This window comes from Pseudonaja textilis, chromosome 6, assembly GCF_049901715.1.
Source record: "Pseudonaja textilis isolate UNSWEBS1 chromosome 6, rPseTex1.2, whole genome shotgun sequence".
Lineage (NCBI taxonomy): Eukaryota > Metazoa > Chordata > Lepidosauria > Squamata > Elapidae > Pseudonaja > Pseudonaja textilis.
In genome coordinates, this window is record NC_141995.1 from 62,737,620 (window position 1) to 62,750,502 (window position 12,883).

At 57.8% G+C, this 12,883-nt stretch overlaps 1 protein-coding gene across 2 annotated transcripts in view; it reads left to right on the top strand.

The window, feature by feature from the left end:
• ACOX3 (acyl-CoA oxidase 3, pristanoyl) overlaps positions 1-12,409 on the top strand; it is a 16,705-nt gene extending 4,296 nt beyond the window's left edge. For both annotated transcript variants that reach the window (XM_026700003.2, XM_026700004.2), the window contains exons 6-18: positions 669-812; positions 3,037-3,125; positions 4,668-4,764; positions 5,158-5,340; positions 6,260-6,382; positions 7,214-7,334; positions 8,095-8,217; positions 8,339-8,449; positions 8,960-9,075; positions 9,241-9,415; positions 10,356-10,423; positions 11,001-11,087; positions 11,263-12,409. In XM_026700003.2, the coding sequence (XP_026555788.1) occupies positions 669-812; positions 3,037-3,125; positions 4,668-4,764; positions 5,158-5,340; positions 6,260-6,382; positions 7,214-7,334; positions 8,095-8,217; positions 8,339-8,449; positions 8,960-9,075; positions 9,241-9,415; positions 10,356-10,423; positions 11,001-11,087; positions 11,263-11,382 (1,557 nt within the window). In that variant the 3' untranslated portion in view covers positions 11,383-12,409. The remainder of the gene's footprint in view (positions 1-668; positions 813-3,036; positions 3,126-4,667; positions 4,765-5,157; positions 5,341-6,259; positions 6,383-7,213; positions 7,335-8,094; positions 8,218-8,338; positions 8,450-8,959; positions 9,076-9,240; positions 9,416-10,355; positions 10,424-11,000; positions 11,088-11,262) is intronic.
• Positions 12,410-12,883: the final 474 nt, after the last annotated feature.

Genomic DNA, 12,883 nt, shown 5'->3' on the forward strand with positions numbered 1-12,883 from the left:
CGTAGCCTTCAGTTCCATTAAAACGATAGCATTGGATGTGGAAACTGAGTTTAAATGGACCCGTTGGCTAACGGGGTGGGGGGGGGTGGGGGGGGGGTCCGTTTTTCCACCAGAATCTGTCAAGGAGGTTTAACTGGGGCCTTGCAAGCAACTCAGGTGGCTCCCTTTAACTCACGGAGGCGACTTCGCTGTGCTGGAAGGATTTAGAGCCGGGCTTTGCCGGTTGTGAGGTTTCCTGTAGAAACAGCTCCCGTTTTCTGCCTAAACATCCTAGGATCAAATGCATGTAGTCTTTGACTTACGACTACAGTTGAGGCCAAAATCTTTCTTGCTAAGTGAGACAGGTGCTAAGTGAATCACTGGAGACGTTAAGTTAGTCAGACGGTTCTTAAGTGAATTCAGCTTCCCCATTCACGGGACCCCCCGGGATACTGCGACCGTCATAGCTAGGAGTCAGTTGCCAAGTGCCCGAGGGTTCCTCCTGTGACCTGGGGCAGCGGCCTGAAGCGTGACAGCCAGGCGGGGGTCTCCTTCCCCAGGGACAACGCAGCGGTCCCTGCACAGCCTCTGGGGGGGTGGGGGGGGGTCCAGGAAGGAGGGCAGGGGGAGCCAGGCGAGCCCTTCCGTTCCCCCCACGCGATGTGGAACCTCTCTTCCCGGCCCTGCAGGAGTTCGTTCTACACTCGCCTGACTTCGAGGCTGCCAAGTTCTGGGTTGGCAACATGGGGAAGAGCGCCACGCACGCGGTGGTCTACGCCCAGCTGCACACGCCGGATGGCCAGCGCCAGGGGATACATTCCTTCGTGGTGCAGGTGAGGGGCGTGGCCTGGCTTCCCGGGGCTTGGCACAAGAGGGCTGCCTTTCCTTCGTGCCGGGGTGGACGATGCCGTCAGCACAGCCACCGGGCCCGGTTTTCAGGCACCCTGACGGGGAGAGGCTGGGTTTGAAGTGCGGAGGGTTTCTTTGGCCCTTCAGCTGGGTGGAAAGAGTCTGGAGGTGGGTTTGCCACGGCCACCTTCTCCTCCCCCCAAGGGCTGGGGGTGGGGGGTCGTGCTTCAAGCGGGACTAGAACTCATGGATCTCTCCAGCCTGGTGCTGAACCATGACTGGCTCCCTTGAGGCCACTCCTGGAACGCCACGTCCAGTTTTGGTCAACTCGGTGTAAAAGAGGGGTTGAGGCTCTAGAAAGAGGGCAGAGAAGAGCAACCAGGATGATTTTAGGGGACTGGAGGCTCAAACATTACAACCAACGGTTGCAGGAACTGGGCCTGGAAGAGAAGGACCAGGGGAGACAGGATAGCAGGCTTCCAGTATTTGAGGGGCTGCCCCAGAGAGGAGGAGGAGGAGGAGGGGGTCAAGCTATTTTCTAAAGCTCCTGAAGGAGCCAAAGGAGAAGCGATGGATAGAAACTGATCAAGGAGAGATCCAGCCTGGGAAATGAGGAGGAATTCCTGGACAGGGAGAGCAGTTGAACAGAGGAAAGTCTTCCCTCCAGAAATTGTGGGTGCTGCGGCCCGGGAGGTTTTGAAGGAGAGATTGGACAGCCGCTTGTCTGGAATGGTATAAGATGCCTTGCCTGAGCAGGGGTTGGCCTAGACCAGGGGTCGCCACCCTTTTGGACCACCAAACTCATCATTTTAAACCCCAGGGACCACTAACCGGTTCTGTGGGCGTGGCCTAATTTGTGGGTGTGACTTGCTCACGTGACTGGCTGGGCATGACTTGTATGTAAATATTATAAATACTTCTATAAACATTGAATTTTTTATAAAGAAAGAGCAACTTTTACCCGAAAGCAGGCAAATCAGGCAAAAGCAGATTGAGTTGCTCACAGAATCACAGATTCACTCAGTGATCTATCTATCTGCCATCGGCTAGCTCAGTCTCTCAAATTTGCTTGCCATGAGTCTGCACTGAATAACAGAACCTTCAGTCCTAAGGGAGGTTCGGCTGTGCTTAAAAGCCGAGCCAAAGATCTAAAGACTAGCTAGAAAGCAAGAAATCCAACCATTTCCTGCTTCCCAGCTAATCTAAATCTCCCGGCACAGCAGAACAGATGATGGTTGGAAAAAGGAATAATAGAAATTTAGCAGGCAACTTTGTCGGGTAAGGAGTGGGTGGGCGGGGAGGGTTCCCGCGGGCCATGTGGGCGGCGCTGCCTTGTGTTTCTGCACAGCCTGGATTGATTGCTTTGGGGGTGGGTGCTCTGGGGGTGAGATTTCTCTGCGACCCACCAACATTTTCTCACGGCCCAGCAGTGGGCCCACCGGTTGGTGACCGCTGGTCTAGGAGACCTCCAAGGTCCCTGCCCACTCGGTTCTCTTCTGCTGTGATTAGACAGTGCAAAACGTTTTTCATTGCTTGTGGTCAAAGCCAGCCTCAGTCATCCCTGAAGCCAAGGAGAGCCGGGTGTTGTCCTAGGCCCAGGGAGACCCAGGCGTGCTGGGGGGGTCCGCCTATAATTTTAGGTCTTATGGCCACTCACTGGTGCAGGATTCCAGGCAGCTCGGATCCCGCCAGGCTCACGTTCACCCCCGACCAAGAAAGTGAACTGGGGGACTGGTGTCAACGGGGTATTTACCGCCTAGCCCTGGTGGAAGTGTCCCCGTCCCCGCTGGGGAGCCAGAGTCCCAGGCAGTGGCAGCCCCAGGGCCCCTTCCCAGCGTCTTCCTTTCCTTGGTTCAAAGCCCTGCGGAACGGCCTCCGTCCCTCCGCAGGGCTCAGCCGACTTGCCTGGGCAACCTTTCTTGGCCGATTGACTGACTTGGAGGCAAACCTCCACAGAAGATGCCCAGGGAGATTCTCAGTCGTCCAGCTCCCGGTTGTCCCAAAGGTGCTTTTCCCAGCCCTGAGGAAGCTTTTTGGACGAGAAACGGTGAAAGGTTTCCAAAGATCAAAAAGAAAATGCAGCTGCCTCTTGGGAAAAGCACCTTTGTGGTGATCACGACAGCAGCGAAACGCAGCCCTGCAGCCCCGTAGTCTAAGCCAGGGGAGCCGGTCTCTTGGTTGCAGTTTCCCGTCCTTCTGTGCTTACAGATCCGCGACCCAAAGACGCTGCTTCCAATGCCAGGTGTGATGGTGGGTGACATAGGCAGGAAGCTTGGACAGAACGGCTTGGATAATGGGTGAGTGTCTGTCAGGTTCCGCCACGCGACCGAAAGGAAGCCCAACCGCCGCCACAGGGTCTGCTGTGAGGAGCGGTTCCTCTCCCGCTGGAGTGCAAGCCGTCATTTAACTGACCAGCTGCGCCAGACCATGCAAGCGGACAGAGATCACAGCCGGGGCTAATCACCTCGCTCTCCCCCCCCGCCACCTTTATACACCCCATGTGCCCTGCCCCAATTCCCCGGCACGGCCCAACCAGTTATTCCGGCACAGCGCGACCGGCAGGCACAAGCTCACATAGTCTCTTCCCGAGAGGAGCTCACCCCACAGCGGTCGGTCCTATGCGATTTCCCTCTCGGCTCTTCTGCCGTCGCTCGAGTTACGCCTGCAGGTTCACGGCAGCTAAATGATCGGGAGTCACAGGGTTTTGTAGCCATGTCCACGGCTGCCCCCCCTCCCCGCCCCCAAATGGCAGCCCCCGGATGACGTTGGGCTGACAGTAGCTTTCAGCCGCATGCAATCCGTATTTCCACCCAGGGTGATGGTTAAGGCTAAGGCACCGGGTTAGGAACTGGGAGAGTCGGCGTTCTAGTCCCATGGTGGGCAGAGAGCCACCTGGGTGGTCTTGGGCCAGTCCCTCCTTTTCAGGGCAGGCCACTCTCAAAATCTTGCCAAGAAAACAGGAAGGGTTTCTCCAGTCAGTCAAGACTGACTCAAAGGCACCCCAGAAATGAATAACCTCAGAAACGTCAGGGTCCCAAGGCCTCCTGGAGTCAGCAGCATTCCAGGATTCTTCTAAATGTCTAAATAAATAGAAGGATCGTTTTTTAAAGCCCGTTAGATTTTCCTCTCCCACGGCCTGCCGCAGCGTAGACGTTTAGGAAAAGAAAGACCCTCGGCCCCATCGATGATTGATTGAAGGGAGAGGTTCTTTTAATGAAGTCGAGCGGTTACAGAGAAAGCAAAGCTGGATCTGAGCATTCCCGCGCAAAGGTCACACCTTTCCCCCTCCCCTGCCCTCCTGCTTTGACCAATCCATCGGTGTCCAATAGGATGCCTTTCCGATGTTTTGGGAACGGCTTGGATACTTGGCACCTCTCGATGGAGCGTTGCGCCCTGTTCCCAAGCCACTTGGCCCTTGGCGGCTGGTTCACTCCAGGTTGGCACGTCTGCTTTCTCGTTCCCAGGCCGGGAAATTTACTTCGCCTGATTCCTCTCCTCTGCCCGTGTCTGGAGGGGGAAAGTGTCCGGCCAGTCCCTGGGCGGGAGACCTGCAGGGACCTTGAGGCGCTGGGCGGGGCTGCCGCTTAAAATCCTTCCCGCAGGAAGGGCAGCCCGGCCAGCTGCTCCCAGGACCTCTGCCCCTGGCGGAGGGAGGGAGGGAGGGAGGGAGGGAGGGGGCGTCCTGTGCCAAGGCGCAGCGGGGGCTGCCGGGTCTCCCTGCTTTGGCTGGAAGAAGGGAAGCCGCCTTGGGGTCCAAAGGTGCTCCGTGGCGAGGGGCTGTTCTGTGCTGAGGCCGGGAGCCCCCCCCCCACTTCAGCCTGAAAACCTGAAACCGTCAGGTTTGCCCTGTTCCACCAAGTGAGGATCCCCAGAGGGAACCTGCTGAGCCGCACGGGGGACGTCAATGCTGAAGGGAAATACACGAGCGCCTTCAAGGTAAGAGCTCTGCCTTTTGGGGGGGTTGTGTTCCTTTAACCCCACCTCCATTCCTTTTCCCCAAAACAGTTCAAGGCGGGGGACAGGCCTAACCCCACCTCCCCCCCCGCCTTCCCTTTTCCCCACAGCAACAACCCCGTGGAGTGGGATGGGCTGACGGGGGTGGGTGGGACTGGCCCAGAGTCACCACTGCGGGCTAATGTGGGACTAGAACTCTCTGCCTCCTGGTTTCCAGCCCGGGGCCGTCCGCACTGGGCGGGATGGAGGCCCTTGACCACGTGGGCGCTGCCTTCCGCTCTCCCCGCTGCTTCCTCGCGGGCTGTTTTTCGGCCGAGGGGGGACTGGATCTCGCCGTGTTCATCTCTTCCTCGCGGGACGGTTGTGTTTCCCCAGGATCACAAGCAGCGCTTGGGGGCTTCGCTGGGCACCTTGTCCAACGGGAGAGTGATGATCATCGCCATGTCCGTGGCCAATCTGAAGCTGGCCGTCTCCATCGCCATTCGCTTCTCCGCCACCCGGCGCCAGTTCGGCCCAAGCGACGCTGAGGAGATTCCCGTCCTGGAGTACCAAATGCAGGTAAAGGCAGCAGCCCGGCTCAAGGGGAAGACTAGTTCTCACCAGGCGCGACGGGTTTTGCGGTGCAGGTAGCCTCTGCCTCCTATCACTCAGGAAGCCGTCACCCAGGTGGCCTGGGCAGCGGCAGCCCTCCACGGAGTCCCTGACTGCCGGGCGAAATTCCGCAAGAAGCGGCCCTGCGGTGGCCGGTAAGGCTCCGCCCGGGAGTTCCCCGAAGGCGGCCACCCCCACCAGCACAAGCCGGCCAGCAGCAGAGGCAGGAGGCAGAGGCAGGCGCCAAGCAAGGTGGAGTTTTTCCAAGGCCAGCGGAGGCCATGCCAAAGGCAAACGACTCTTCTTAAGGGAGATGACAGTGCCCCCTCCCCTGCCACTCCGGCCTCCGCTGAAGCCGGCCCACGCCGGTTGGCCCTTGCGGGAGGGGCGGTGGCCTCATGGGGAGGCCGCATGACCTCTTAGGAGAGCCGGGGAGGGGCTGCCTTATGTGCCGCCCCCTTTCTGTAGCTGTGGTAACGTTGAATGGTCGTAAAGCAGAGCCTGTCGTTAAGCAAGGACTGCTTACGGCATCCTTTTGGCCAGCGGTCTTGCCTGGGGCTTTGCAAAGCTCCCGGCCCAGCCCCCCCCGGGGAGCCCGCTCTGCTTTGGGAGCAGGGTGGACCGAGATCTCTTCTTCCCTGCCGGCTCCCTCCGTGGCGGCTCCCTCCCCGTTGGATTGGAAGAGACTCATTTGGAAGAGGACGCAAGTTCAGACTCGGAAGGGCCCCAGGCGGCCTTTGGGGGGGGGCAGGAGGAGCAGAAGGCGGCGGGGGTCGGGGGAGCCCGGGTGAGGGTTTCCGGAGTCGGGGTTCCCCCAACGAGGGGCGTCAGGTGTGCGAGGCCATGCCCCTCCCTCCCCCCAGCGCCTGTCTCCCTCCCATTGCAGCAGTGGCGCCTGCTGCCTTACCTGGCGGCCACCTACGCCCTGGACTACTTCTCCCGGGAGCTCTTCCTGCGCTTCGTGGAGCTCCACATTGGGCTGCTGATGAAGGACAAGGGCACCCAGCAGGTGAGGCCGGGCTCTGGGGTGGGGCCCCTGGGCAGGGGGGGGGCTGCGCCATGACCCGGGCGGGCCCCACTCCCTTTGGCGTGGCTCCGGCGGGAGCGGCCTTGGGTTCCTCCGGGACTGCGGGGATCCTCCTGTCCACTCCATGAAATGCCTCCCTCGCCTGCCGTGAAGGGGCAATTTTGGGTGGAAACCGTTGGGAGAATACAGGCAGTCCTCCACTTACAGCGGTTCATTTAGTGACTGCTCCTAAGTTATCAGGGCAGTGAGAAAAAGGGACTTATGACCATTTTCCACACTTGGCAGCCATTGCGGCCTCCCCACGGCCACCCAATCAGAACTCTGGCGCTTGGCAACTGACCTGTACTTACAACGGTCGCCATGTCCTGGGGTCCCCTTCTTGCGACCGTCTGACAGGCAACGTCCCGGGATGGGGGGCAAATTTCACCCCCTACAAAGTGTCAATCCCTCAACAACGGTGGCAAGAACGGCGGTAAAACGGGGTGCAATCCCCTTGACCAAATGTCTCACTTAGCGACAAAAATTTTGGACTCCGTTGTGGTCGTAAGTTGAGGACTGCCTGTACACTTACAATGGAACTTCTCAGGTTTACGGAATAGGGGTGGGGGTGTTGCAACGGTTTTTCTACTTTTGGGATAAGTAGGCAGAGGGAGTCGGTGGGCCCCTGAGGGAGGCCGGACGCTGCTGGGAGGGTTTCCCTCTCGCCCAGCTCTGCCCTCCGGCCTGCCGTGCCCCAGCGAGAGAGGGAGGGGGGCTGCCTGCCGGAGGGGAGGGGAGGGCAGCCGGGGTGGTGACCGCTCTCTCCTCCCTCAGGCCGAGCTGGGCCGCGAGATCCACGCCTTGTCCAGCTCGGGCAAGCCCCTCGCCTCCTGGCTCGCCCAGGAGGCCATCCAGGAATGCCGGGAAGCCTGCGGGGGACACGGCTACCTTGCCAGTAAGTGGGGGCCGCCCTCCCCCAAGACCCCTGCCAGCCGTCGGGGGCCTTAATTCCCACAAGAGGATCAGGCGAAAAGCAGGTAGAATCCTCGGCCCCCTTTGAGCCCAACATGAGCCCCCGGCTGTGTCCAGGGAGCTGCTTGTCCGGTGAGTTTGGCACCCGTTTTGCGGCCTTCCTTGCCCCGGTGCCGAGGGAAATGGCGCCAAGGCTCCGGCGAGTCAGACTGACGTGAGGAAACCCGGCCTCCCCACTGGGACGTTGCCTGTCAGGAGGGCTCAAAGGGGGATCACGTCATCCCAGGGACACGGCGGCCGTCGTAACTGTGAGACGGTTGCCAAGCGCCTGAGCTTTGTTCACGGGAGGGGAGGCTGCAAGGCTCGTCAAGTGGGGGAAACGGCCGTAAGCCCCTTGTTGTTCAGGGATGTGGCAGCTTTGAAGGGCCCCCAAGTGGACCGTGGTGAGGGGAGACCTCCTGTCGCTCGCTCCCTCTGGGCGGCTGCCTGCCTCCGACCGGGGCCCCTGCCCTTTGGGGTCCAGGCTCCTGGGAGGCTGGGAAAGCGCCAGAGGCAGGCAGAAGGGGCCCCTCCAGTCTTCCCAGGGAAAGGGACCCCGGGGCCCTCCTGGGACGCTCCCCCCTCAGCACCAGAGAGTTGGGCACGCCACGTTTACAACTCCCTCGACCTGCACAGGGGCTCCGGGGGCTTTTAAAGAGGCGGCAGCTCCTTCGTAATGTCCCTTGTGTGCGCTTTGTCCCCAGTGAATCGCCTGGGCGACATCCGTAACGACAACGACCCCAACTGCACCTACGAAGGAGACAACAACGTTTTGCTGCAGCAAACAAGCAACTACCTGCTGCGCTGGATGAGCGAGAGATCGCAAGGTGGGGTGGATGGAGAGGTCGGGGGTTGCCCTGCTCGGAGCTCAGCAGAGGCAGAGAAGAGCCAGAGAGGCCGCGAGGACCTGGTTTTGGGTCTGATGTGTCTCTGGCGCTTCGCCTACAGGCCACCCTGTTTCGTCGCCTATGGGATCGGTTGATTTCTTAAACGATTACGACGCTATTCTCCGTCAGACCTTCGTCCTTCCGGATGCCCAGGACCTCGTGGACTCCTCAGGTGGCTCTCTTTCCCCTTCTGGGGTGGGCTGCAGGGACCTCCTTCCGGGTCACGGAATGTTCCAGAGGAGACCCGCCTGCTCTGTGGTCCTTGCGCTGGCGGGCAGCTCCTCAGCTGTTGGGGCTGGAAGCGGTCTGGGCGGCCTGGCCCTCCTGAGCCAGGGGGCCGGTGGGAGGGCTAGAGGGGGCCCCGAGGGGAGTCACCAGAAGGGCGGCTTGAAGACACTCACAGTCCGGCTCCTGAAAGGAAGAGCCCCCATCTTGGTGCCTCGTGTGAACCTCTCGAATGTTTGTGAAAATGGGCTCCTCCCCCTGGGATCTGTTGGTCTTTACAACCTGCACGCAAGGAGAAAGGTTCCACTTGGCGGATATTATGGCCCTGGCTTCTGGCGATGCTCCTGAGGCCTCCGGGGACGTCCGTGACACGTATTGCTGCTCGCTCTGTCCCCGTTACCCGCCTTGAATTGCCCGACTGAACGCCTAAAACAGCTGCCATTCCTTCCTCCTCCAGCGTCCTTGAGGGCCTACAAGTGGCTGGTGTGTTACTTGCTCCGAGGAAGCATCCAGAAACTGAGGAAGCAGGAGGAAAGCGGCTGTGCTGAGTTTGAGGCCAAGAACAACAGCCAGGTAACGCCCGCTTCCAATTCCAGAGAGTTTCTTGGGGAGCAGCCTCCGCTCACTTTAACCCCACGGAGACCCTTGGAGGGTGGGGGTGTGTGCGAAGAAGCAACTTGTTAGATTTGCATCTGCTCTTCCTCTTGAAGTGCCCTTTGCCTTTTGTTCCCACCGCAGGTGTATTATTGCCGTTCTTTAGCTATAGCTTTTATTGAGCACACGGTGTTGGAAAAGTACCACAAACAGGTGCACAGTCCCAGCACCCCAGTTAACCTCCAGCCGGTACTAAAGCGTATTTGTTCGCTCTATGGACTCTGGTCTTTGAATAAGCACACGGCAATACTCTACCAAGGTGAGCTTGGCCTTAGGTCTTCCGGGGAGCTCCATGACCCACGAATACCTTTCTTGCAAAACATTTACAAGTCGCCTTATCTGCTAACCCGCTGGGAAATTAAAGTGCCCAAATTGTACCATTTACTATCAGGGCGAAATACATTTCAGGCTGACCATTTCAGCCTCTTTGCTTTTGCATTTTAGATTTTGAGTCGTGCCTCTTTTTCGAGAGAGGGGTGGTGCGTTTCTCTTGAGTAACTTTAAAAATCAGGGCCAGGCGGAGTCTTAAGTAAAATCGGCAGACTTGACTTGCTACTTGCAAGCCTGGCTTGGTTGCTGCCGAATGCTCCGGATTCCCTTGTTAAGAGACACTGCTCCTCCGCAGGCCTCACACACACACACACACATACATACACACACACACCCATACACACCTACCTCAGCAGGCTACTGAGGAAGGCCATGCAGCACTTTGGATTCAGTATCCCCTCTCCCCCCCCCCCGGTGTTGGCGGGGCCAGGCAGTTGTGGGAAGAGGAGCCGGTGTCTCTCGGGTCTGCCTGTCCAGGCCCTTCCGCACTCGGAGGCTCCCCTTGCAAGTCCCCAGGTGCTGCCTGTCTCTGGGCGGGAGCATTTCCTCCCCACTCCTTTTCAGCGGGACCCCTTTTCGCCCTCCTCCGCGCACAGGAGACAGCCCTGCCCTCCACCCAGGAAGAGCCGCTCCCTCCCGAATCCCCTCCTACCCCTTTTCCTTCCCAGTGGGATGTGGGACCCTTTCCCAGTCGTGCCGTTTCCCTGCCTCGTGGTCAGGAAAGCCTGGAATGCAAAGCGCCGGAGCTTTGTTGATCCTCAGTTCAGCACCTTTGCTCCATCTGGGGGATCCTTTCTGCATATTGTGCACCCAACAGGAACTTGGAAGTGTTTCATTCTGATCGTGTCGTTGCTCTAACTACGTTTCAGGTGGCTACCTGTCCGGGGAAAATGCCGGTAAACTGATACAGGATTCAATTCTGGAACTTTGTTCAAAGGTGCGTTTCAGGAGGGACTATTGAGCTCTTGGAAGGGTGTCGATCACACCAGATTTCAGGGGGTGTTTTAAGTGTGCAAGGCATGAGGATCTCCCCCCCCTGCAATGTAAGAGAAGACGCGGGGAGCTCTTCCGATCCTGAACCCTCCCCGTGTTTAGCTTCGGTGCTCAGCCCCAGGCGATGTCCTCCCTTTCCAGACCAAGCAGGCAACCGGCTTGCCCTTCCCACCAAGGTGCAGCCAGTTCAGATCCCTGCAGCGAGGGGGAAATTAGGATCGAGAGGAACAAGAGGGGCCACTTCCCATCTGCCTCCCAGAGCTGCATTTCCCAAATTCAAGCTCCCCTGGTCCACTCTAAAGGGAGTCTTTGGCGATCCCTGTCTGGGGTTATTACCCTGGTGTCCTTCGTGAAAATGTGTGAGCCAAGTTCTCTGAAACAAAGCAAGTAGGGACACAGCTTCCAAACCGAGCCGCCTGGCCAATTCTGCTGGCCTTCTGCCGTTGTGTGGCCGTGAACTCCTCCAACGCGATGGGCGCTTTCTCTCCCCTTCCCTTTCTCAACGCCCCCCTCTCTCCTAGCTGAAGGACGAAGCGGTGGCTCTGGTGGATGTCATTGCCCCCCCCGACTTTATCCTCAGTTCCCCGATTGCGAAGGCGGATGGAGAGGTAAGCGGGGCTCCCCCTTCCCCCCCTTGTGGGTCCCGTCTTCTAGCCCATCTTCTTGCTTTCTGAATTGCACTGCAGAAATGCACCCCAACCTCTGGGGCCAGTTTCCTTTTCCTTCCCTCAAAACCTGCTGCTTTGACCAAAACCTTTCTCGTTTTTTGTGACGTTTCTCCAGCTATATAAAAATCTGTGGGGTGCGGTTCTTCAGAGCCCCAAGAGCCTGGAAAGGCCTTCCTGGTGGTCAGAATTTTGTAACAACAAGCCTGTCGTGGGCAAGTTGAGGTCCAGAATGTAAACAAGGAAGCCCGTCAAGAGCGGCGAGTGAACCTTCATCACAGGAGGGAAAGGATCATGTTAAAGGAAGTGAAAGAAGACACCGAGCAGCACAGGGCCTCCCCATGGAAGCTTCCCTGGACCGGCTCCTTGTCCGCTTTCCAAACGATAGAATATCCCTCCTCTGCCGGTTCAGCATTCTTGACACTTAAGGTCCAGTTGCTTCTCGGACAGTCATCTGTTAAAATAGCTTTCTGTCCATAAATTAATGACCATGTTGAAAGCCAGCGGCTTTTTTTTGTAGATGTCCCTTTAAATATTTGCATTTGGTCCATGAGATCAACGTCATCCTGTTCTTCAGGAAAGGCTTTTAAGTTTGAGTTAAGTTGTGTTATTATTTTGCATCTGAGGTCAGTGTTCCGTCTCCTCACGGAAGGAGAAATAAGTAGCAGCCCAATCCTGTAGCAAACAGGAAAGGCATATTTCACTTCCTCTGAGACCTCGGTCTTTTTTTTCCTTCTTTCTTTTTTAATTCCCCACCTGTTTGTAAGGTTTTAAAACGATAATCACTGCTGGAGAGAAAGCTCTGAATGCCTGGCAGGCTCTGCTGGGGAGGAGCAGCCTGTCTCCAGAGGGAGGGGAAGGGGACCTGGAGAGACCCTGGCCACGGACTCGGCACGTCCCCTCCCTCCCTCCCTCCCCTCCCTCCCCCCCCTTCGGATGAGGAAACCTTTCGCCTCCTTTCTCCAGCCCGCCTCCTGCTGGTGAGGCCTGGTCCTTCCGAGCTGGGACCCTCAATCCGGCCTCTGCTCTGCATCAGGGAAGGGGCCCATTTCTGTTCTTAACATGACCGAATCTCAGGGCTGGAACCCAACCCTGAAGGGAGCCACTGAGGAAATCACGTTTGCTCAGCTGGGATCTATTATGGGCTGGCTGCCGCATCCTTTTGATTCCGGCTCCCTCCACCTATAAGGTAACCTGGGCCTGGTTGACTCAGTTTCCCACAGAGAGAGATGTATGCCTGTACAGTAATAAAAAGATACTAATGATGTTTGTTTTCAGTATGTCCATTCAAATTCACCACAGCTGACAAACACAACTAAATTGTCTCACAAACACGTAAAGGCTCACCGTGAGATCTGAAAGAAAAGGCATCTGCAACAAGAACACGGCAATGTTCGTGGTAGGGCGGAGTTCAACCATTCCACAAATTGGTCACTCTGTGCGGAGTGTGAGGAGGCCCCTGGGTGTACAAAGAACTGGGCCCCCAGCCTTTCCTTCACTGAGCTTCCGTTCCTTCTTGCTCTTGGCGTGAGGACATTCCTGTCGGATTTATTCCAGGGTGAGAGCGTAGGAATCCGCTGTAACTGGCTCAGTTGCAGGGAAGAGCATCTAGGGATAGTCCTGAAACAGACCGTGACAGTTGCTCTAAAGGGAATGTTCTGGAAGGCACCCAAGTTCCTCGTTCACGCCTCGTCGGGTTCTCTTGAATGGCCCAGACACATCGGAACTTTTCTTTTTCA